This window comes from Mesocricetus auratus, unplaced genomic scaffold (genome assembly GCF_017639785.1).
Source record: "Mesocricetus auratus isolate SY011 unplaced genomic scaffold, BCM_Maur_2.0 Super-Scaffold_4256, whole genome shotgun sequence".
NCBI lineage: Eukaryota > Metazoa > Chordata > Mammalia > Rodentia > Cricetidae > Mesocricetus > Mesocricetus auratus.
This window is the reverse complement of record NW_024429182.1, coordinates 68,591,725-68,612,916: the sequence shown is the minus strand read 5'-3', so window position 1 is coordinate 68,612,916 and position 21,192 is coordinate 68,591,725. Positions and strand designations below refer to the sequence as shown.

At 48.5% G+C, this 21,192-nt stretch overlaps 1 protein-coding gene across 10 annotated transcripts in view; it reads left to right on the top strand.

Annotated features, from left to right (window-relative positions):
- The window catches only part of Tacc2 (transforming acidic coiled-coil containing protein 2), a 96,471-nt gene extending 76,911 nt beyond the window's left edge, over nucleotides 1–19,560 (top strand). For 6 of the 10 annotated variants that reach the window (XM_040752979.1, XM_021228453.2, XM_013114393.3 and 3 more), the window contains 7 exons: nucleotides 6,917–7,060; nucleotides 7,442–7,518; nucleotides 9,254–9,297; nucleotides 15,105–15,265; nucleotides 15,453–15,559; nucleotides 15,858–15,978; nucleotides 19,039–19,560. In XM_040752979.1, the coding sequence (XP_040608913.1) occupies nucleotides 6,917–7,060; nucleotides 7,442–7,518; nucleotides 9,254–9,297; nucleotides 15,105–15,265; nucleotides 15,453–15,559; nucleotides 15,858–15,978; nucleotides 19,039–19,104 (720 nt within the window). In that variant the 3' untranslated portion in view covers nucleotides 19,105–19,560. Of the gene's footprint in view, nucleotide 1; nucleotides 92–6,916; nucleotides 7,061–7,441; nucleotides 7,519–9,253; nucleotides 9,298–11,534; nucleotides 11,544–15,104; nucleotides 15,266–15,452; nucleotides 15,560–15,857; nucleotides 15,979–19,038 lie in introns of all 10 variants that reach the window. The other 4 variants (XM_021228427.2, XM_040752955.1, XM_021228455.2 and 1 more) reach the window with 2 other exon arrangements.
- The last annotated feature ends 1,632 nt before the right edge of the window (nucleotides 19,561–21,192 follow it).

Here is a 21,192-nt window from a genome sequence, read left to right as displayed (position 1 = left end):
GGAGGAGTTAGAGTTTGCCATCATGCGGATAGAAGCCCTGAAGCTGGCCAGGCAGATCGCCCTGGCTTCCCGCAGCCGCCAGGACACCAAGGTACCTGTTTGCTGCTGCGGTGCACTGCCTTCTGGGAATGCTGTGTGTGCCATGGGGTCCCAGGACTGCTTTGCTAACCACTGGCCAGGCGGGCATTGCGAGTGTTCCATGAAGTGTGATTTCTCTGACGTTAAAAGTGTAACTCATGCACAAACACACACTGAGCATTGGGGGCGGGGGGGGGGGCTGAGATAGAGCAGCCAGACAGAGAAGAGTGGGAAAAGCCAGCACATATCACAGAGAATAAAAGAGGCTTCGAGTGAGGTGGTCGACCTTTATATGGTAAAGCTGGTTTGTACTGGTTCACCAGAATCAAAAGAGAATCTTGGGGTTACCTTCTTTCCCTATAGGTACCCTTTGTCTCTCTGTGGGACAATTTGTAACTTTTCTGTTTTCTAGACGTTTCTATCTAACTTTATGGAGAGTCAGTAATAAGTAGGAAGTGAAAACAAGACTTGTTCCAAGACATCGGATGATGACCTAGATGAGGATCAAGAGCCATTAAGACATCTCAGGCTGCAGGGCATACCATTGCTGTCACAGCTGCTCTCCTCTGTCATTCTGTGGCCAGCACAGACCGGAAGTGTGCAGAGAAGTGGCCTATTCCAGGAAGTTGCGTTTTATTTTTTCTCCATAGAAGGGGTAGCAGACCATTTGACTCACAAACCGGAGTGTGCCAGCCTTTATTTTTTTGCATGGAGTACAACATTGATGAGTCATTTAGAGTCTTCCTGCTTGGCTTCTAGGCTTAGGGTAATACGTCTTAACATTTGGTGGTGACCCGTAGGTGGCGTCTCACCCTCAAGCTGCCAGTGAGCTGTGCCTTCAGTCCCACTCTCTGCCCCACCCTGAGTTTGGCCAGCCCAGTGAACTTGGAGGGTCGGACCAGGGCTGAACCCCACTTTGTTGTGTGTGAACCTTGAATGAGGTAGTGAGCCTTGCTGAGCCTCGGCATCTCAGTCTCTGAGATGAGGCTTGTTTACCTGTGATGGAGAAGACCATGCTTGTGGGCAGTAGCCTTGCGCTTGCACACCTAACATGTCCCGGTGTGCAGTTAGCCAAGTTAGCACCGTGCTTTTGTTTATCATATGTGTGTTCATGGCACCTCTCCTGGGAAAGCAGAGCTAAGTCTCACTTTACAGATTGAGAATCAGGGCCACATATCCAGAGGACCTCCCAGCTGTGGAATCGGAACAGAGATCCCAAGAGCCCACACGTGGCTCTCCCTAGCTAGAGCCCAAATCGGGTCCCCTCCTGGAGACAGGAGATGGTCGTAGTGTGGATGTCCAGACTGGGAACAGGGGGCACAGGTCAGGGATAAGAAACAAAAATCAAAGGAGTCTTTGTTCTTGTTGCCAAAATATAAACAGGCTGAATTGCCATGAAAGGGAGATTTTCAGAAAGCACCAAGAACCAAGGACCCCACTTCCCACACACCCCCACAACCCACCCCTGCCAGATTTGTTTCTTGACTCTTTGCAGAATAACTTTAAGATAGAGTGAGTTGCCTAAAGTTTAGAGATGGCTCAGCAGTTGGGAGCAGTGGCTGTTCTTCCAGAGGACCCAGGTTCAATTCTTAGCACCCACATGGCAGCTCACAACTGTGTGTAGCTCCAACATCTGACACCCTCACACAGGCATACCTGCAGGCAGAACACCAGTGCACACAAAATAAAAATAAATACATAAAGTTTGACCACTGTGCATGCGGCATATCCCTGTCCTGGATGATACTGAAGTAGAGTTGGACATATCCTGGTAAGTAGCTCAAGCTGAGTACAAAGCCTCCTAGAGGCGAGTACCCTGTCTTCTCCTACGAAGATGCCAGAGATGGCTTTCAAAAAATAGAGTTGGTATCCTGTCTCTGGCAGCCTCAGAATGTGTGTTCTGGTTTCTCTTTAGACGGCAACGCCACACCGAGTACAGGCCACTCCTCGGAAGTGTGGGCTGAGGAATGCTCTGTTGAGGAAGCACTGGAGCCATCTTGGGGTGGGGGTGGGGACATTTCCTGTAATAACTTGTGTCATGTTTTGAAAACACCTGCTGATCATGGTGCATGGAAAATAGGTGCTCTGGCTGTAACCAGCCAGCCCCTGGGGGGTCTGCTGACCTCATTCCAAGGATGCCCCTTGTGGCCTTCTCTTCTGTATCTGTACTTGGTGGCCCCTCTCTGCCTCGGAAACGGTGGGTGTGCAGATAGAATACAGTGACTGTGGGTCCAGGGTGCCCTTTCTGCCCTGGAGTCTCGGACAAGGGTGATGTAGTCCCATTTTCCTGGCAACATCACTTTAAACCATCAACCAATCACTCAGAGTTTGAGGCCAGCCTGGTCTACAGAGCAAGTTCCAGGACAGTTAGGGCTACACAGAAAAACCCTGTCTCGAAAAACAAAAACAAAACAACAACAACAAAAAAATGAATCACACAAAAAAAATGGAATCAGTTAGGAGGAAGGATATAATTTCGAGGGAATGAAAATTCAGAGCATCCTTGAAGTGGACGGTGCTGGGTCAGCCTCCACAGGACTATACCCAGAAGCTCTGTGTCCTGCTCAGAATCAGTTAGAAACGGGTAATGTCCCTAGGAGCTGGGGCTCTGGTGTCACGCTGTGGCTTTCTTTCTTTTTATTTTTTTATTATTTCAGAAATATTCTTAGAGAATATCGTATGTACATACAATGTATTTTGATCATGTTCACCCTCCCAACTCCTTCTGGATTGCTCCTTTCCCCTTCCTAAAGTCATATTCGCACATTCCCTCCTGCTTTATACTTGAAAAACCATTTTTTTTCATAGAGTAACTCCTCTCCCACTCCTCCTGTGGTTTTCTCATTCTGTTTCTCCCACTTGCTTCTGCTGGAGCCGAGTTCCATTAGTCCTCCAGGGGGTGAGTCTGAGGAAGCCCTCTTGATACACAATGCAGCAGCCCAGAGTTCTATGTTCAGCAGGCCTATCTCTGACCTTCCGAGGTGTGGGTAGGGTAGCAGGGTGTGTTGGCAGGTTTTACATGCATGACAAACTCTTTGTGATCTCTAGACCTATTGACCTTTATTGATAAGGGGGCCCCAAGATGAAGAGGGAAGACAGAAAGATGTGTTCAGGCAACTTAGGAGTGTGATCATACAAATAGCAAGCTTTAGGCTGGGAGCAGGTCCCACACAGAGGGCAGTCTTTTGTGTGATTACCTCAAGAGACCTGGCTTAGACGAGTAGGTGCCTAGGGTTGATGTGAGCTGGAGCAAGAATGGGGTTGCGGCTGTGTTTATTGCTGTCCAGTAGTGCAGCATGGTGTCAGGGACAGTGTGTTGTTGACAAGGAGCCCAGTGTCATTCATATGCTTCTTCCCCTCACAATAGTCACTCCTTCCCTCCACTATTCGATGCTTAGTCCAAAGATGAGGCGCATCCCTTGAAGCCACAGAACAGTCTGAAGAATGGTGACAGAGGACTAGTTTGTAGGCTTCAGTTTGCTCCCCAGCTTTGGAATCTGTGGTTGTAGCCTATATTTTAGCTTTGGGGGCTGAGTCTTGACTTGGTGGGCAGACATAGCTAGGTGATGTCTAGTGATGATGCCTTCCATTGAACTGGACTGAAGTGTGGGGCTAAGTGTCTCAACTGGGCCTGCAACTCCTGGGCTTGGGACCTGTCTCTTATCAGCTTTGGATGTGTAGCATCTGGCCAAGGTTCTTCTCCTGCCCGGCTGGTGCCACATGGCCCAGATACCTCCTGAGACCTCGAGGCTTAGCTTGGTTTTCTTGTTCACTGACCTCACCTGTGTGGCCATTTCTCACGGCTTCCAAAGCCTCAGATCTGAGCTTGCCCCAACTGAGTTTGCCTCCGACTGCTGTGGTGGGGACAGTGATCTGCCATGATCATGATACCTTGCTCCCATCCCCTAAGAGCTATCAATAAGGAATGGTCACAGGAGAACTGTGGGTCTGAGTGCATGACAGGACCCCGACCTTCAAGGCCAGTAGGAGGCGCATGGCCCAGGAATCTGAAAGGGAGATGTTGGCCTGAGGAACTTCACGGTTTCCAGGACTTAAGACAGCGTAGAGGGTTGAATGTGGCGGTGAAGATCTGTGCCTTTGGAATTGTGACCATTTCACATTGTAATAAAATGGATTCTGGTGGCTTTTTGGCCTGTGTGGAGCAGCAGGTCTAAGAGTGAGAGAAATGAAGCTGGGTATAAAAATAACTGATCTTAAAATATTAGTGAGAGACAAATTTCTAATTTCACTTGAAGGCTGAAAGGAAGAACCAAGGTGTGAGTCCTAAAATTCATTATCCCACAGATAACTGGAAGAGGCAGGGAGTCAAGGTGGTCCTGGAACTGCTTGTCCCTGACTGAAAATGCTCAGAGCTTGTGGATGAAAGGTGACACCTAGGGTCTGACTCCTTTGTGTCCACTTAGAAATCGGTGTTTATTTTTTTTCATCCCTTCCTTGTTTTACAAAGGCAGAGTGACCACCTCTAATGTGTTGCCTGGTCTTATTTAGCTCATGCCCTGTGTGATATGAAATTCATTTTCATTATTAAATTATTTTTCTCTTGTACTTTCCAAATGAGATTGAATCTCATTTGAAAAAGCCTTTAGGCCCAGCCTCTCATGTACCACATCTGTCTTCAGAAGTTCCAGGCTGAGTTTAGCAGCTCCAACATCCTGTTTAGTTTGAAATTTTATTTATCTTTTTCTCAAATTTTTAAAAATTTACTTTATGTGTGTGGGTGTTTTACCTGCACGCATGTATCTGTGCCATGTATGTACCTAGTGCCCACAGAAGCCAGAAGTGAGCCAACATACAGGTGCTGAGAATTGAACCTGAGTCCTCGGAAGACCAGTTGTGCTCTTAACCACTGAGCCATCTCTTCAGCCTCCCTCCCCCAAATTTTTTAAAGAGCACATTTAAAAGAGAAAAGAATTGGGTTTGTTGTTTTTCGTCTTTAAGTCCTCCTCATAATTTTGGGTTTGTGAGCTTTTCTAACTACAACTATTGAGTGGTGATTTCCAGTTGTGATTTTCTAGTTACTACTGGGATGTTTCCTTCAGAGAGTAGCCTTGTACTAACCGTTACCAAGAGCAGAGGTAAGCCCTTCATGCAGAGCCTCTGCCCTGCCGCCTAGGGCGCTTTTTCTCCTGGGGGATCCGGCTGCCTGCTGCCAGGGGCTGCTAGCTTGTGCTCTAGGTACATATCCTAAAAACGGACTTCCCCAGAACTGAGAAAGACATTTGTGGTATCCCACCTCACATGTGAATGGAGTCTCTGTTCTGGTTGGCCAGGTCTGTGTGCTCCTGGTTCTGACAACTGATCATGTGAGTCTCTGGAAAGTGAGCCCAGGCATTTCAGGGCAGGCATGAACAGTGAGATTCAGGTGATCCACAAGTGTCATTTGAGGGTAAGTCTTGAGGGTAGGGTGGGTCAGTGAGTCACGTGAGGGTTAGCGCAAGGTCTCAGGCAGGCAGGGACAATGAGCAGGTCCCAGCAGTTTTCTTCCAGGACAACTAAACGATTGTGTGCCCATTGCATGTGAACACTAATGGTCCTAAATTGTCACCTCCAGTCCTATCCATTGCTCATCTACCTGCATTTTCTACCTCTGTTCTGTAGGCCCTTAGCCCTGGTTCCATAGTGAGGAGAGGTAGGGCTGGCAATTCTTGTGTTTATTACCATTCTGCTCCTGGGCCTTCAGCTCCACCCCTTCCCATGCCCACTGAAGCTTTCGTCTTCTCTGTGCAGGTCTCAATCCTCCAGCTCCTGTCTCCTCTCCCCTTTCTCTAAAACCGAGGTGCTCAGCTTGCTCTCTTAATTCTCCAAGGGTAGAGCAGTCCCATTGCCCATCAGGCCACTGTCACCTCACACTGCAGCACTGGCCTGTACTCTAACTAGGGTGGAAGCTTCCTTGGCAGCCATGACATCTCCAGGAGGTGAATGCATAGGACTGAGAGTGGGTGATTGGATGTTTTTGTTGCCGTGAAATAGGGCTGACAGACCTGGCCATGCTGGTTGACAATGTTCCTAACACCGTGTTTCAGCTGTGTTGCAAGTTACTGGATGTCCTATGTAAAGGAAGAATAGCCATGTACCCCTGCTCACGTCACTGTGGCTGGTGACTGGCCCCCACGGAACCCAAGAAAGCTGCAAATGGGTGGGGTAGGGCGTCACATTGCTTGCTGTTGCAGGGTTCATCAGGAAACCTAGGCAAATACTGTCCTTGACCCCCAGCTTTCATCTTTGCTGTTATATAGCAGACCTAATGGCAACGTCTCTCAAACCCAGCCAGAAATGGCAAGGTTGACACTAGTAGGCTTTAAATTTTGTACAGATCCCATCATTTTAAACTAAGCTACATTGGTGAGCGTCACCAAACTTAAATGTGGTCAGGTCACAAAATATTCAAAACTAGGCACTGTAGACCAGCATTCAAATCAGTCCCCAGAAAGACTTTATTTTGGAAGTGGAGCCAACAGAATAATGACTGGTCTTTACATACTGTGCCTAGTGGGCTCAGCATCTGATAAGTGGCGGTGGCAAGCGGGTCACAGGCAGACTAGGTCCCCAGGGTTCCTAGTTACAGAGGCTGCCATCTCATTAGCTCCTTTGTGTGCCTGCACATGTGCAACATGAAGGCTTTCCATCCCCTGGACCTGGCATTGCCTCCATCCATGAGTCTTTGCATTTTCTCATCCTTTCGATGTCCTTCGTTTCAAAACCACACAGCTGAGCGGGTGAATGCTGTTCTCAAGGCCATGAGTGCAGCCCTGTCTGTCATGCCTTTAGTGGTGACTGTTCTCTGTTTCTTCTTCTCTTTAATGAAAAACACCCACAGAGGGAAGCTGCTCACCCACCAGATGTCTCCATCTCCAAAACTGCCTTGTACTCCCGTATCGGGCCCGCCGAGGTGGAGAAACCCCCCAGCCTTCTGTTCCAGCAGCCAGACCTCGACTCTGCACTCCAAATTGCCAGAGCAGAGGTATGAGACCTGTCGTGTCAAAGGCCATATTCTTGACACCAGGATAGAGCCAGAGACTGCCAGTTGTCAATAACCATACTTACCCATGAAGCGGCTCTTCAGAGACAGACCGCCCTCTAAACACTGCAAGCTAGCTGGGTGGCATACCCTGGGTTCTGCATTGCCTAGTTACCATGCCAACAGGTATGACTGACATGCTATAGAGGATACCTTGTCATGGTTGCTCCCCAAGTCTTTATTTCTCCTGCTTGGAGAATTCCTGGATAGAATCCTGGTTTTGTGTGAGAAGTTTTCATTCCATGTGTATATGGTGTGTCCTGGGTTTGTTCAGAACTGAATGTACTCATTTGGGGTCTGCCTTTGTCCTCTCCCTGGCCCTAGGTTATCTCCAAGGAGAGAGAAGTCTCCGAGTGGAGGGACAAATATGAAGAAAGCAGGCGGGAAGTGATGGAGATGAGGTCAGTGGAGCTCAGCCTCCGTGCTGCCTGGAGGGCACTGTCTGTGGCTTCATGGCAGTTCATGCCGAGATGCCCCCACCCCCAGCTACATCTGTAGATGCCCCCATCTGTAGAAGATGTTTATCCTTCATTGTTATTCAAGGCTCATATTTTTAGGAGATTTTCTTTTTCTTTTTTAATTTAATTTAATTTTTTGAGACATGGTTTCTTTGTGTAACAGTCCTGGCTGTCCTGGAACTCACTCTGTAGACCAGGCTGGCCTTGAACTCCCAGAGATCCACCTACCTCTACTTCCCACAGTAGTAGGATTAAAGGTGTGCACCACCAATGCCCAGCTCATTATTCTTAATTATGTGTGTCTCTGTGTGGTGTATGTGTGTATGAATGCAGATGCCCTCGGAAGCCAGAGGCATCAAATTCCCCCCAAAATTGGAGCATGGTTGAGAGCCACCCAACATGGATTCTAGAAACTGAACTTGGGTCTTCTGGAACAAAATAAGCTCCTAACTGCTAAGCTGTCTCTTCAGCTTCTACAAGTATTTTTAGAATAACACTATGCATGAGATAAAGAGTCCAATCAGATAAATGTGTAGGCAGGGAAACTGTCTCCCCCAACTCCAGTCAACTTGTATTCCTGTGTACGTTTCCAGCAGCAAGCAAAACACCTAGAACAGTGGTTCTCAACCTTCCTAATGCTGCAACCCTTTAATACAGTCCTCATGTTGTGGTGACCCCCAACCAGAAAGTTATTTTATTGTTACTTCATAACTGTAACTTTGCTACCGTTATGGATTGTAATGTAAATATCTGATATATTATCCCCAAACGTGTTGTGACCCACAGCTTGAGAACCACTAACCTAGATGACCTTAGCCTGTTTTCCAGGCCACCACCACATCTTCCTGAAACCTCATTCTAGCTCTGCTTCCCACGCTCCTCAGTACTGCTCACTGCTTCCCACTGCCTCTTTCCTGGTGACTACATTGAACAGGAGAGCCCTGAATCCTCAGACGACTGCTCTTGTAGAGGGCTGCTTGACACCTCGCTGTTTTCTCCTGGGAAATGTGCCAGGCGGTGGTGGTGCACACCTTTAATCCCAGCACTTGGGAGGCAGAGGCAGGTGGATCTCTGTGAGCTCAACCTGGTCTGTATAATGAGTTCCAAGGCCACCCCTCAAAAAATAATAAATAGTTTTTTTAGTTTAAAAACACAAGGGAGTAAGAAGTAGCATCTTGTATACTCTGAGGAGCATACGCTCCATCAGAGGAGATGATACAGAGAGAATGTTAGGGAACTCCAAGAGAAATTAAGAAAGGCTTCCTAGAGAAGAGAGCTTTTGAATTAGACCTTGAGAAACAGGTTCTGTGAGGCAGAAATAGAAGGAGGAAGTAACCAACCTGGGCTACACTTGGAATGAGAAAGCCTAGATCAAGGAAGAAATTATCTGTCCATGGTGAGCCCCTCTATCCATGAACTGGCTAGAAGGGGGTAAGCGGTAAGCCTGTGGAGGTGGTGAGACCTGGGTGTGTCAGCCATTAGCTGGAAGATGAGGCCTTTTGTTTCACATAGTGGATAGTGGAGATGCTTCAGGGGTTGAACAGTGCGCTGGATTGAGCGTTGTATGCCAGGAAAACAAACCTTTAATGAATACAAGGGTTCGAACCTTACACTGTCCGGCTGTGGGGTGGAGATGGTCCTGTTACTGTAGTTCATCATGCCTTTGCCTTTCTTCCAGGAAAATTGTGGCTGAATATGAGAAGACCATCGCACAGATGATCGGTGGGTGTTGTGACTGGAGTGCTCAAACCCAAACTGTGTGTGTGTGTGGCAGGGGGAGTATAATTGGAATGGGGATTGGGTGACAAGACTCAGAGCCAGTTCTTCTAAGAGCAGGGACCAGAGCAGCCCTACTTGTGGCTGTAACCTGAAGATACTCACAAGAATGTTCCTCACACGATCTGGTGTCTCCATAGCCCTCAGTGTTTGCCAAGCTGGGGTGATCCACCATGTTGGGAGAAGTCTGAGTTTGGCCACTGGGATGTGTGAGGGTTTTCGATTTTACTTGCAGAAAAGCATAGAATTAAAACCCCTAAACCCTAGTTTAGTTTAGAGTCAAATGACTAAATACTCATATACTTTAGCCAATGGATTTAGGGTCAGGATAGACCCTCTGGCAACTCCCTACCCAATAACCCTCCTTTGTGGCTAGCAGACCCTGTTAGCCAATCCCAACTCTCCCTGATAGAACACCTTCATCACCTGCATCCTGACAGCCAGAGCTGACAGATTGCAAATGACACACAATGGCCTTCCTTCCTTCCTTCCTTCCTTCCTTCCTTCCTTCCTTCCTTCCTTCCTTCCTTCCTTCCCATCCTCCCTGCCTATAATGAAAAGCAGTCTTGGAGCCATTCCAAAGTTCAGATTTTATGGTAATAGTCTTGGGGAACTGGTCTTCATATTGATTTATGTCTAGCTATCTGTTTATTTGCTTAGGTTCATGGTAATCAATTTTTAAAAATAATTTTACCCACTTAAGGATTTGTGGGGTAAACATGCAAGTCACTGTCAACCAAGGACTCTGGCTGGATGCACGTGACCAGGTCCCCTCGGAGAACCCCTAGCAAATGTTTGGCTGTTTGAGTTCCACCCATCTGTAGGTTATCCCAAGATAAACAGCACAGTAGCCTCTGAAAACTAGTAAGAAGGTCAATGGTTAAATGGCTTGCACTCTCAGGAGCATTCACTGTGGCTTAAGTTAATGAAGGCTTTCACCACGCACGCACACACACACACACACACACACACACTTAGCCACGTGAATGCCGTGGTGGATTCCTCACAGCAGAACAAAATTTACGAGCATAGAGAAGAGATAAAAACTTTAAAGCTCTAGAAATTGTTAAGTGCTGGCAAAGGCACCAGAAAGGAAACATATGTATCTCTCAGCGTGGAAAGGGTTGCCAGACCTTTGGGCTCCTGGTGTCTTGGGATGTGAGTGTCCTTGAAATGACTTGGGCAGATGCTGGTTTGGTGTTGAGGGAGAAAGGTTTGAGCTTTGGCTCCTGAGGGAATGCTGCCGCAGCCAGCTTGTAGCACACAGTTAGGGACTTTGAGAGAAGCAGGTGTCCCCCTGGAGGCCTCCAAGCATGAGGGGCTTCCCTGGTTGACCTGTCAGGATAGTCGGCCATTACGGCAATGGAGAGGTTACTAGATGTCCATGCCTGCTTCTCAGATAAATTGCAGCTGACAGAAGTTAGGACATTTTGGTCTAGGACAAGCAGAGGAGTGGGTCTTAGAGGCACGGTGTATTTCCTATTTAGACTCTCTGAACAGTTTCCTGTTCAAGAAAACCCCCAGAATGGCTCAATGAGACTGCTGCAACATCCTCAGCTGGGAGCATCATCACTCGGATAACAGCCCTACTGTGGATGTAGTCACTAGCCTTACTCGCCAGTCTCTTCCTCGTGCACTTTTCCAAAGCTTTTCTAACTGAGAAAAATTGTATGTCAGATGCTATGGAAGGTCACTGGGTGAAGCCACCAGATATTTCAGGGTCCACACAGACAGCCTGTGAAATGACTGGGAAGATGGGTGAACCTGCCTGCCTTCTGGAAAAGTGAATCTCTTCGCTTACAGAAACACACACGGGCCTCATCTGGATCCCATGTTTCCATCCCATTTTCATTCCCCCCGCCCAGCAAGGAGAGCTGGGCCTGAGAGCTTGGCAGCTTAGGACCGGAGTGGATGTCGTGACCCTGGTTCTTCTGAGTCATGCTAGCCCTTCCTCCCATAGAGCTTTCAGATGCTCCACACCTCATCCACCCCTTCTCACAGCTCCACTGAAGAAAATGTGCCTTATTAAAACTCCTTGGAATTTAGGACAAAAAGGAACCTCTGTGCTTTCTGCATTCCAGATTGTTGCAATTTTTTGTTTCTGCTTTCCTAACAACTGCCCTGATTATCTGTTTTGCTTCCATTTTCTGTTGCTTCTTGCCCTTTGCTTGCAAAACAAACAGGCAAGCCTGGTAAGTAAATGCTCCCCACCCCCACCCCATCTGATCCCTACCCATTGCGACCCTTTGTGTTTTGTTTTCTGGCTTGGTCCTTTTTGCTTTTGTGTACTCGCTGCATTCCCCATCCGATTTAATAGTGGTTTGTCTGCAAATGCCAGAAAACGCATCAGGGTTGTGAGTGCTGCGTGCCTTGGACTGGTGCTGATTTCCTGACTTTAAGAGCCTAGCTTCATTGGTCATGCAGAAGACTTGTGCTGCTGCGTTGCTGTGGCCTGGCTCTCCTGGGAACTGGGCAATTCTATTTTTAAAAGCGACAAAAGGAAAGCCTAGGCTAGGCGACATCTTAGATGCAGGAAATCGGATAGACTCTGTTTGATAAATGGTTCCTTCAGCCTGTCTGGTGAAGTCAACTCAGAATGTACATTGTATGGCATGCTGGGAATAAAGGAAATGACTAAAATCCAAGTAATAAAAACTAGTGAAACCTGCAAATGCTCTCTTTTAGCAGTGTAGATGTGACAAAGTAGAGTACTTATTTCTTAGAAAGTTTCTGTGTTTAAAGGGCAGTGCTTCCGGGTCATTGTGACACATGGTCCCACCGAATTAGTGGTGACGTGAAGAGTTTCTAGGGACAGTGATGCTATTGATAACAGATTGCTGATTCCAGATAGTTCCTGGGTGCCAAGACCTTTGAATTCATCCCCTTTTTTTAATCTCCCCAAATGCTGTGACCTAGAAACACTGCCACCCCTGGTTCTGGGGAGGGGACTCAGTGAGTTTGAAAACCCCACCCAACGTCACACAGCAGATAGAAGTATCAGAGTTGAAATTCGACTAGTCTGTTAGATTCCAGAGTCACTGCCCTTGGTGGCTTCTGGCTGCTGCTGAGAATACTAAGAACCCTGGGCTCAGAGAGGTGGGGTGGAGGGAGATTAGGCATCTCCTAGGCCATCTTTCAGGCAGGGCCCTGGCCAGCTACATCTGAATCTGTTACTCGTGCAGATTGCCAGCCCCACTCTGACCTGCTGAGTCCAGAAGCAGGATGGACGTGTCTGTGTGAATGGCCCTGCAGTTGGTTTTAATGCGTGCTCACATCTGACAGCCACCTTGATTTGTACACAGGGCTTTGGAACCACAAAATAGCAGGGATTTTCAACATGTTTCTGTCAGGCATGGAGTTAAAATTCAGGCTGTGACCCCACCATGTCCCACAGCAGTACTATGCCAAACTTATGACATAGCAAGATGCTGATCTGTCAGAAACGGGAGGGAAAATAACCCAAATCTGACCCTCCTACTGTTCCAGGTCCATTGTTACAGGAGTGGACAGTCCAGGTCCATTGCAGGAGGGGACAGTCCAGGTTCATCATTGCAGTAAGGGGACAGTCCAGGTCCATCATTGCAGGAGGGGACAGTCCAGGTCCATCATTGCAGGGGGGGGGACAGTCCAGGTCCATTGTTACAGGAGGGGACAGTCCAGGTTCATCATTGCAGGAGGGGACAGTCCAGGTCCATCATTGCAGTGGGGGACAGTCCAGGTCCATCATTGCAGGAGGGGACAGTCCAGGTCCATCATTGCAGGGGGGGACAGTCCAGGTCCATCATTGCAGGAGGGGACAGTCCAGGTCCATCATTGCAGGGGGGGACAGTCCAGGTCCATTGCAGCAGGGGACAGTCCAGGTCCATCATTGCAGCAGGGGACAGTCCAGGTCCATTGTTACAGGAGGGAACAGTCCAGGTTCATCATTGCAGCAGGGGACAGTCCAGGTCCATTGCAGGAGGGGACAGTCCAGGTCCATCATTGTAGGAGGGAGCTGTCCAGTTTCATTGTTACAGGAGTCTTGATGGAATTTAGTCATGATTGTTTTTTCCTTTGGATCTGAGTCTGGGCTGTGCTGCTCATCGGTGAACAAATGACTTTGTTGTTCAAACCCTCTTTCACCTTCTGTAAGATGGGGACAAGGAAACTTTGTGTGGGCCACTGTGCACTCTTGGTAGTGCACTGCCTGGATCACTTGGCAGCATCACCCGTATGGAGGTGTTTTGTGTGCCCAGAGCAGTGAACCAGACAGACCCACTGTCAGCCCCTGAGGAGAGTGGCCGGGTTACTTTTAGGCAAGGGCGTGCGGTTCAAATTTTGACAGACGGGAAGCAGGGAAGAGAGACCCAGGGAGAAGCCAGGGCAAGACCAGCCCCAAAGACTTGGCCCAGTGACCTGCCTCCCCAGCTTTGCCCCACCTCCTACCTTCTGCCACCCCTTGGTAACACCATCACATTACGTGTGCGCTCACAAGGTCACAGTCCTAGTGATCACGTGTCCTTCGGATGCACTCACATGTGCGCCCAACATATGCTGTGCTAATCTCCACAGTTCTCAGTCTGACCAGCCTGACAGAATCACCATCATAGGAGGCAGCAGGAAGCCCTGTGTCCCAGGCCTGGGTCAGGGAAAGTTAGAATATAAGAGAACCGGAACAACTGCTCCAGCCACACAAGGCGTGTTTCTCACATGACATGGGAAGGCAGTGATGAGAGTCAGACAGTGAATGGGGGAGCCCTGGGAGAGGAGCTATCTGCAGTAGTAGGACTGTCAGGATGGAACATATGTGTGGGTGCAACCTAGGTTTTAGTCTCAATGCAAGGGAGGTCTCTACAGGCAGACTCTGAGTGAGATGGCCTTGTTTGCAGTTGAGGCTGGCAGCAGTCACTACTGTCACTGTTAGCAGTTCCAGATGTAATTTTCCCCCATTGTAGCCAGCTCTAAACCAGCACCCTCCTAGGTGACCTGGGAGTGACAGAGGTCTGCTGGGCCACTTGTTTTCCCGCGGGAGTTATTGGTGCTGGGGATGAGAGCTAGGGGATGTCATAAAGTCTGCTGTCACCAGGAAAGTGATGTGTGCCTTGCCTACTCCATCTGTACCCAGGCTAGAGGCCGGTGCACAGGTTGGAAACTATAGTGTAGAGACATCTGAGGTCACTGTGGGATGGCTGAGGGTCAGAGAGATGGGTGAGAGCAGAGCTGTTGCTCAGGCTAGTACCAGTACCAAATAGAACCGCACTGCCTTGCTGAGAAATGAACTTTGCAGATACTATCTTGGTTTGCCTAGAGTGTGGTACTTTCTATAGCCAAGAATTCAGTTTTGCTATGAACAGATTTCCAGGCCTTTGGAGTGTTTTAAGGACAGAGAAACCTCTTTCTCTCAGTGATTTCTGTCTTGGTACCATTTAGGAAGGGTTAACCCTAGGGCCCACCACAGCACCTTCAGTGTCATCTTCCAGAAAATACAGTAGTAATGTTTTCCTTTTGACCTAGTGTGGATCTGCTTAGTGAAGGAAAAATAGACTCACGGGGTCTCCAGTTGTACATGTGCAAGGGTCTGTAGCGCTCAGGTTAAAGACTGACTTTACCCCACATGATATGTCATGGCCCCAAGTCTGTGAGTTCTGTACCGCTGGAACCCTCTGGGAGGGAGGGCTCATGGGTTCATTCCAAGGAAACACTCGCGTTGCACTTGAGCGGACCTAGTTTGGATTGAATGGGCCCCATTGTCTGACTTCTGTCTCTCCTGCCAGAGGACGAACAGAGAGAGAAATCGGTCTCCCACCAAACTGTGCAGCAGCTGGTCCTAGAGAAGGAGCAAGCCCTAGCTGACCTGAACTCCGTGGAAAAGTCTCTGGCTGACCTCTTCAGGAGATATGAGAAGATGAAGGATGTCTTGGAAGGTTTCCGCAAGGTGTGTCTGCAGGGTGGAGAAACAACAGCAGTTTTTTGGGGGGTTAAGCATGGGGGTGAGAACCCAGGAAGCCCATTCTGAGCCATTGTGAAGAGGAGCTCTGTTGACGTTAAGGAGTCAGATTGGGCTGTTTGGAGCGTTCTGGTGCGCCCCCTCAGAATTTCTCCTTCTGGCCCTGTTATACCAGAATGAAGAGGTGCTGAAGAAATGTGCACAGGAGTACTTGTCCCGAGTGAAGAAAGAGGAGCAGAGGTACCAGGCCCTGAAGGTGCACGCAGAAGAGAAACTGGACAGGTAACTCACTACTCACGTAGGCCAGGAACTCCAACGATGCTCTGACATTGCCTTGCAGAGGGCAGCTAATCCTTATGACTTGGCCTAAGATCTCACTTAACCGCCACCCACTGAGAGAAGTGAAGGATTGTGTTGTAATGTGGGAGGCACCCTTACACGTTATGACAGGAGTGGCGTTCTTAGGGTTCTTGTGCTCAGGCTCTAGTTAGTGTGGCTGGATCCAGACCTGTGTCACTCTTCAGACATGGGGGGAGGGAGGTATCCATGAAGCCACCTACATTGCTCCTTGTTCCAACAGGGCCAATGCAGAGATTGCCCAGGTCCGAGGCAAGGCCCAGCAGGAACAAGCAGCCTACCAGGCTAGCCTGCGGAAGGAGCAGCTGCGAGTGGACGCTCTAGAAAGAACTCTGGAGCAGAAGGTAAGAGGGTGCGGGGTGGGTACCCATAGCTCTGAGGCCACTCTCTAGCTCTTGCCCGTCCATCTGGTAATGAAGGTGGAGGAGGCGGGGACTGGGAGGCGGGGAGCAGGACTCCAAAGCAAAGCCAGAGCAGTTTCCATATAAGTCATGGCTCATGACCACACCCATGTTAGGTCCAGTTTTTTTCTTTCTGCCTGTCCTGGAATGGCAGCCCATATGGTGTTTTTCCATTTCTCATTCCTCCACAACATCATTTGTCAAGTATTTGTCAAGCACTACTGGCCTGCCAGACATTGCCCTGGAACCTTTTCAACTATCATCCTTACTGGGGAGTGGGTGAGGAAGCCACTAGTCCCCTGACAGAGGATGCGCAGCGTCAGGGCCAGGTACATTCAGATGTCCTCCAGGTGTGTAGCCAGTGGGTGAACCCCCTGAGGCCACTCTGCCTGTGCCTAGGTTTCCTGATTTCCGGTGTGGTACTGGGCCTACTGTGTGCACTATTTTCTCGGTTGTCCCAATAAAGACATCTGCCATCCCAGAAACACTCCAGTTCCATGTGGTCCAGAGGGGACAGGATGTCTAGATTGAGTTTCAGTAACCTTTGCCCTGGTAGGTACTGGCTCTCTCCTGCTGGTGCTATCAGAGAAAGCCTGGCAATGAAGCAGGTCAGCTGCTCTCATACCCACCAATCATACGGCCCTGGTGAGCCTCACTCTCCATGCTTCCTTGTCCCCTTTAGCCCTGAAAATACTTTAGATGAGAGAATTTCCCTGATGTCAAGTGTGATACCAGCCCCAGCCCCACAGGAAGGAAGGAAGTTGTAAAATCATATTTAGCCCTGTCCTCTGAGGATACACAAGAGTAACAGCTGGCCAGTCAACCACAAGAATAATGTTTTAGAAAGAAAAGGCTAGACCAGTGTCATATGGGCTCAGCTAATTGTTCATAGCAGTCACTGCAGAGACAAGACACAGCTACCAACCCAAGCACTTGTTCAGTCATTGATAATCACCAAGCATCATTGTGTGGTTACTGTTGAGTCTATATGTTTTTATAGAAATGGGATGTTCCATTAAAATAAAGACCACAGTTAGTCTGTGTGTCTGGGAAGTTGTCAGTGTTTCCACTGTATAGAATCCTTGAGGAACACTGTGTTAGTTCCTGAAGCAGGAGCCAGGGCGGATGTTTCCAAGGCCCTTGGCCTGATCAGAACTGCAAACAAAGGTGATGCTGCCTTTTCTGGTAGATTGAAATACACAGACGCAGTAGTTGGGTCACATGGTCTTGGAGAATAGCAAAGATCAAAATGTGTGTGTGAATATAATTTCGTTTTGAATTAAGCTTCCAGAGGAAGTAATTAATCATGGTGTTCACCCCTGAAGGACAGAAGATACATATAACAAGCAAGGCTTGTCTTAAAGAGACCCAGAAACACAATCACCTGGGCAGGTCGGTGTGAAGATGTTGGGCTCCAGGATGGGGCAATTTGCTCGATAGTTGATGGTGCTGGTTTTCAACTCATCCTCTACGTATGAGTCTCCAGTGGGTCTGGGCTTCGGCTTTGAGCTGCTGCACAAGTTTAATAGACGTGAGGACAAAGCTAGGTAGTTTCAAGCACAACTTGAATTTGTGTTCCAGGCTGGCCACATCTGTTCCTGTTTGATAGCACTTAACCTCCATGAGCCTCAGTTTCCTCACAGAAAAATGGCCAAACATTTGCTTCCTTTAAAGAGTCAGCTTGAGAACTGAGGGAGGTCACAGTATCTGGGATGGCTTTAGCTTGGTGTTTGTGCATGTGGTATTCACAAGATGAAGGCAGGCATTCGTGGTCATCGGGGGGAGTAGTGGTTAGGGCTTTCAGCACCTGTGTGGCCTGGGGCCTAAGATTTACTTTTGGGCAGGAGGTGGCTGTGGCCAGGCTGCTGAGAGACAGTGCTTCCCCCCAACAACAGCTCAGTTTTCTCCCCTGAATGGGCACTGTGGTATGGAGTGCTGGAGTTCTAACCCAGAGACGCACTAAGCTGGAACATGTTGCAGAAGGTTCTAGGAAAGGGCTGGTGGAGGCTAGCCTTCCTCAGCATCTCAAAGAAAAACTGGCCGAAAATGTACATGAGATGCAGGTCTTCCTTCCTCGGGGAGGGCCGCTGGGCCCTTGTGTGTGAACAGAAGCAGCCCTGGGCTGCTGGCGTCTCAACCAACAGTAAATAGAGCCATATCTGCTTGCTGTTTCCCAGCTGAATCCCTTCCTACAGGACAGGAACTGCTGCCCAGTTATCTGTGCCCATGTGGGTAGCTGCCTTTGATCGGGCTTCAAGGATGGGCCAAGGGCAGCTTCTGCAAGAGAGAAGTTGCCTACCTTTGCCTTGACTCCTCCAGGACACCTGTATTCACCACGCCACCTACCGGGCATCTTCTAAATAACTCTAGCATTTCTCTAAAGTCCTGGGCTTTTGTCAGGAAAGCCATGAACTAGCTTAGGCCAGCTCTTCCTCACCCCAGACCTCATGCTCAGGGACAAGAACTATACTAAGTGACCCTCCTCTGTGGTCTGCTCAGTGTGTCTTTACATTTACACGACTTCATATTTCTTACCTCATTTCAGTCTCACTTAATTTTAAAGATAAGGAAGCCAGAGTTCAGAGTGGCTGTGCAACTTGCCCAAACTCACCCAACCATAGCTAGGATGTAAACTTTGTTTACTTCCAGTGTTTTCCTTAATTTAGGTAACCTTACAGGAGACCAAGAGATTGGGGAGATTCTGTCCCCCACAAGGAGACCAGTGTTGCTTCTGATTGACTAGTAATAGTAGTAACAGTTGTTGAGGCAGGGTCTCACTGTGGTCTTGATGGCCCAGGTTCCAGTAGATCAGGCTAGCCTCAAACTCACAGAGATCCACTTGCCTCTGCTTGGCAAGTGCTGGGATTAAAGGTGTGCGCCACCACACCTGGCTTTCTTTTGTTTTTTCTTTTTGGGGTTTATGTACGTTTTTTTTTTTTGTTTTTTTTTTTTTTGCTTGTATATATGTTATTTCAGGATACCTCTCTTGTCTTTCATTTCCAGAATAAAGAGATAGAAGAGCTCACCAAGATTTGTGACGAACTGATTGCCAAAATGGGGAAAAGCTAACTTCGAACCAAGTGCTTGGACTTGGCCGTTGCGTGCAATACGACCGTCGGCACACTGCTGTCCTTCCGATTCCGGGGACAGGTTTCTTCTCTCTTTGTATGCACTACTGTGTCCCTCTCCAAACAAGGTTGGTTTGACCGTATGCAGTGCCGAGACCTACCAGGATTCCTTGCTATCCGTTTGCATTTTCTAGTATAATTCATAGCAAGTTGACCTCAGAGTTCCTGTATCAGGGAGATTGTCAGATTCGCTAATGAAAAGACAGTTTGCTGACCTTGACCTTGCCCTTTGGCGAACGGCATCTGATGTGACATGAACGTACGCAGCCTGCATAGGGACTCTTGCCTTAAAGAGTGTACAATTGATCCACATTTGCTGGTTTGTTTTTTTTAAAAAATGCATGTTTCAAATAAAATTCTCTATTGTAAATAAATTTTTTTTCTTTGAGTCTTGGCAGTGAGTGTAACTGTGAATTATTTTCTGGAAATGGCTGAGTCTTTTCTTACTTTCATTAAGTCATATCAGGCCTCTGCCTGGGCCCATTTTCTCTGTCTATTGATTTAAATAGCATTTCCTTCATTATCATGTCTGCGTTTGCAAGAGGAAGCAAATGAGAAATATTGACTTGGGCTTAAATAATTAAGTGGATCTATTGGATTAGCTTAGATTTCATTTTTACAAAGCCTCGGCCATTAGGCAAAAATCTGTTTCCTTTCATTATTGTGAGAAGGAAGTAGCAAGCTGTCAGGCTTTCCTTCCCACCCCTTGGTGCGTGACCAACCCTGAAACACAGCCTACTCCTCTCTATATGGTTAGGGAGGGCTGTGGACATCTGGTGGAAGGCACGTAATTAGCCACTTAGGCGTCCTGACTGCTGCCAGGTTCCTTGATGCCCTGACCTGGACCTGTGACCTGCGATCTGTGATCTGCTATCTGCAAGGAGACGTAGGGTAAAGGATGAGACAGGGAAATGAGGAGGTGGAAGGTAGTTGGTTTTCAGGGCTGTTGTCACAAATTCCCATAAACGTAGCAGCTAGAGCTGCAGAAGTTCCAAACCAGGATGAGGTTGGGACAGGCAAGGCCGACCCGTTCTGTCCTCCTCCCAGCTTCCGTAGTCCCAGCAATGCTCCAACCTCCTTCCCAACCTTTCGTACTTCTGTGTCTCGAACACCCCCTTGTAGTAAAGGCTCTCACTGCTAGCCGAACTGTCCCTCCAGGCCTCTCTTTATTTTCTTATTTTGAGGCAAGGTTGTTCAAACTGGCCTTGGACTCATTCTGCAATCCAGACAGCCCTTGAATCTACAGTCCTCCTGCCTCAGCCTCAGCCGGGTTTATAAGTCTGTGCCACCATATCCAGTACTTCATAAGAATACCATTATTAGACTTAGAGCCTATTGCCAATCCCGGGTGATCTCATCTTGAGATCCACAGTTCCATCATCCACAAAGGCCATTTCCAGGTACAGCCGTATTCACAGGGAGCAGGGGCTAAGGAGTACGTATGTATTTCATTTTCATTACATTATGTATTGGTATGTGAGTGAGGTCAGAGGACATGTTTGCATGCACGCTATGGTGCACATGTGGAGGCCTAGGGGTGACATACTGGTGTCAGTTCTCTCCTTCCACCCGGGGATCACATGAGGTAGGTCTTCGGGACTGACTGTGAGAGCCGTTCCCCACTGGGACATGTGTGCCAGCAGAATGTGTGGTGCGGCTGAGTGCGTAAACAGACCCGAGCTCCCATGTCTTGGCTTAACAGTCCCCCTTTCCTCTCCAGGCACAGTCGCTACGAGTTGCTCTTTGTAGAGGTATCCACTCCTATCAGGGTGCTGAGAGAGAAGACGGGGTGGAAATCTCCGCTGTGATTTACAAGGGTAGATGAAATCCGGTCATCCAGGCAGCACAAGGAGAGAGAGGTAGATTCACTCTCGTTGGGCTGCTGGCCCGGTGGCCATGACCGCATCTTTGGGTCCCTGCAAGTTTTTGCTTCATCTCTACTGTGTGTAGCTCCATTGACAGAGCTCTGACCCCACTGTCATCCTCACCTGACAGGCACCTGAGCGGGTCCTCACTCGCCTTGGCTGCA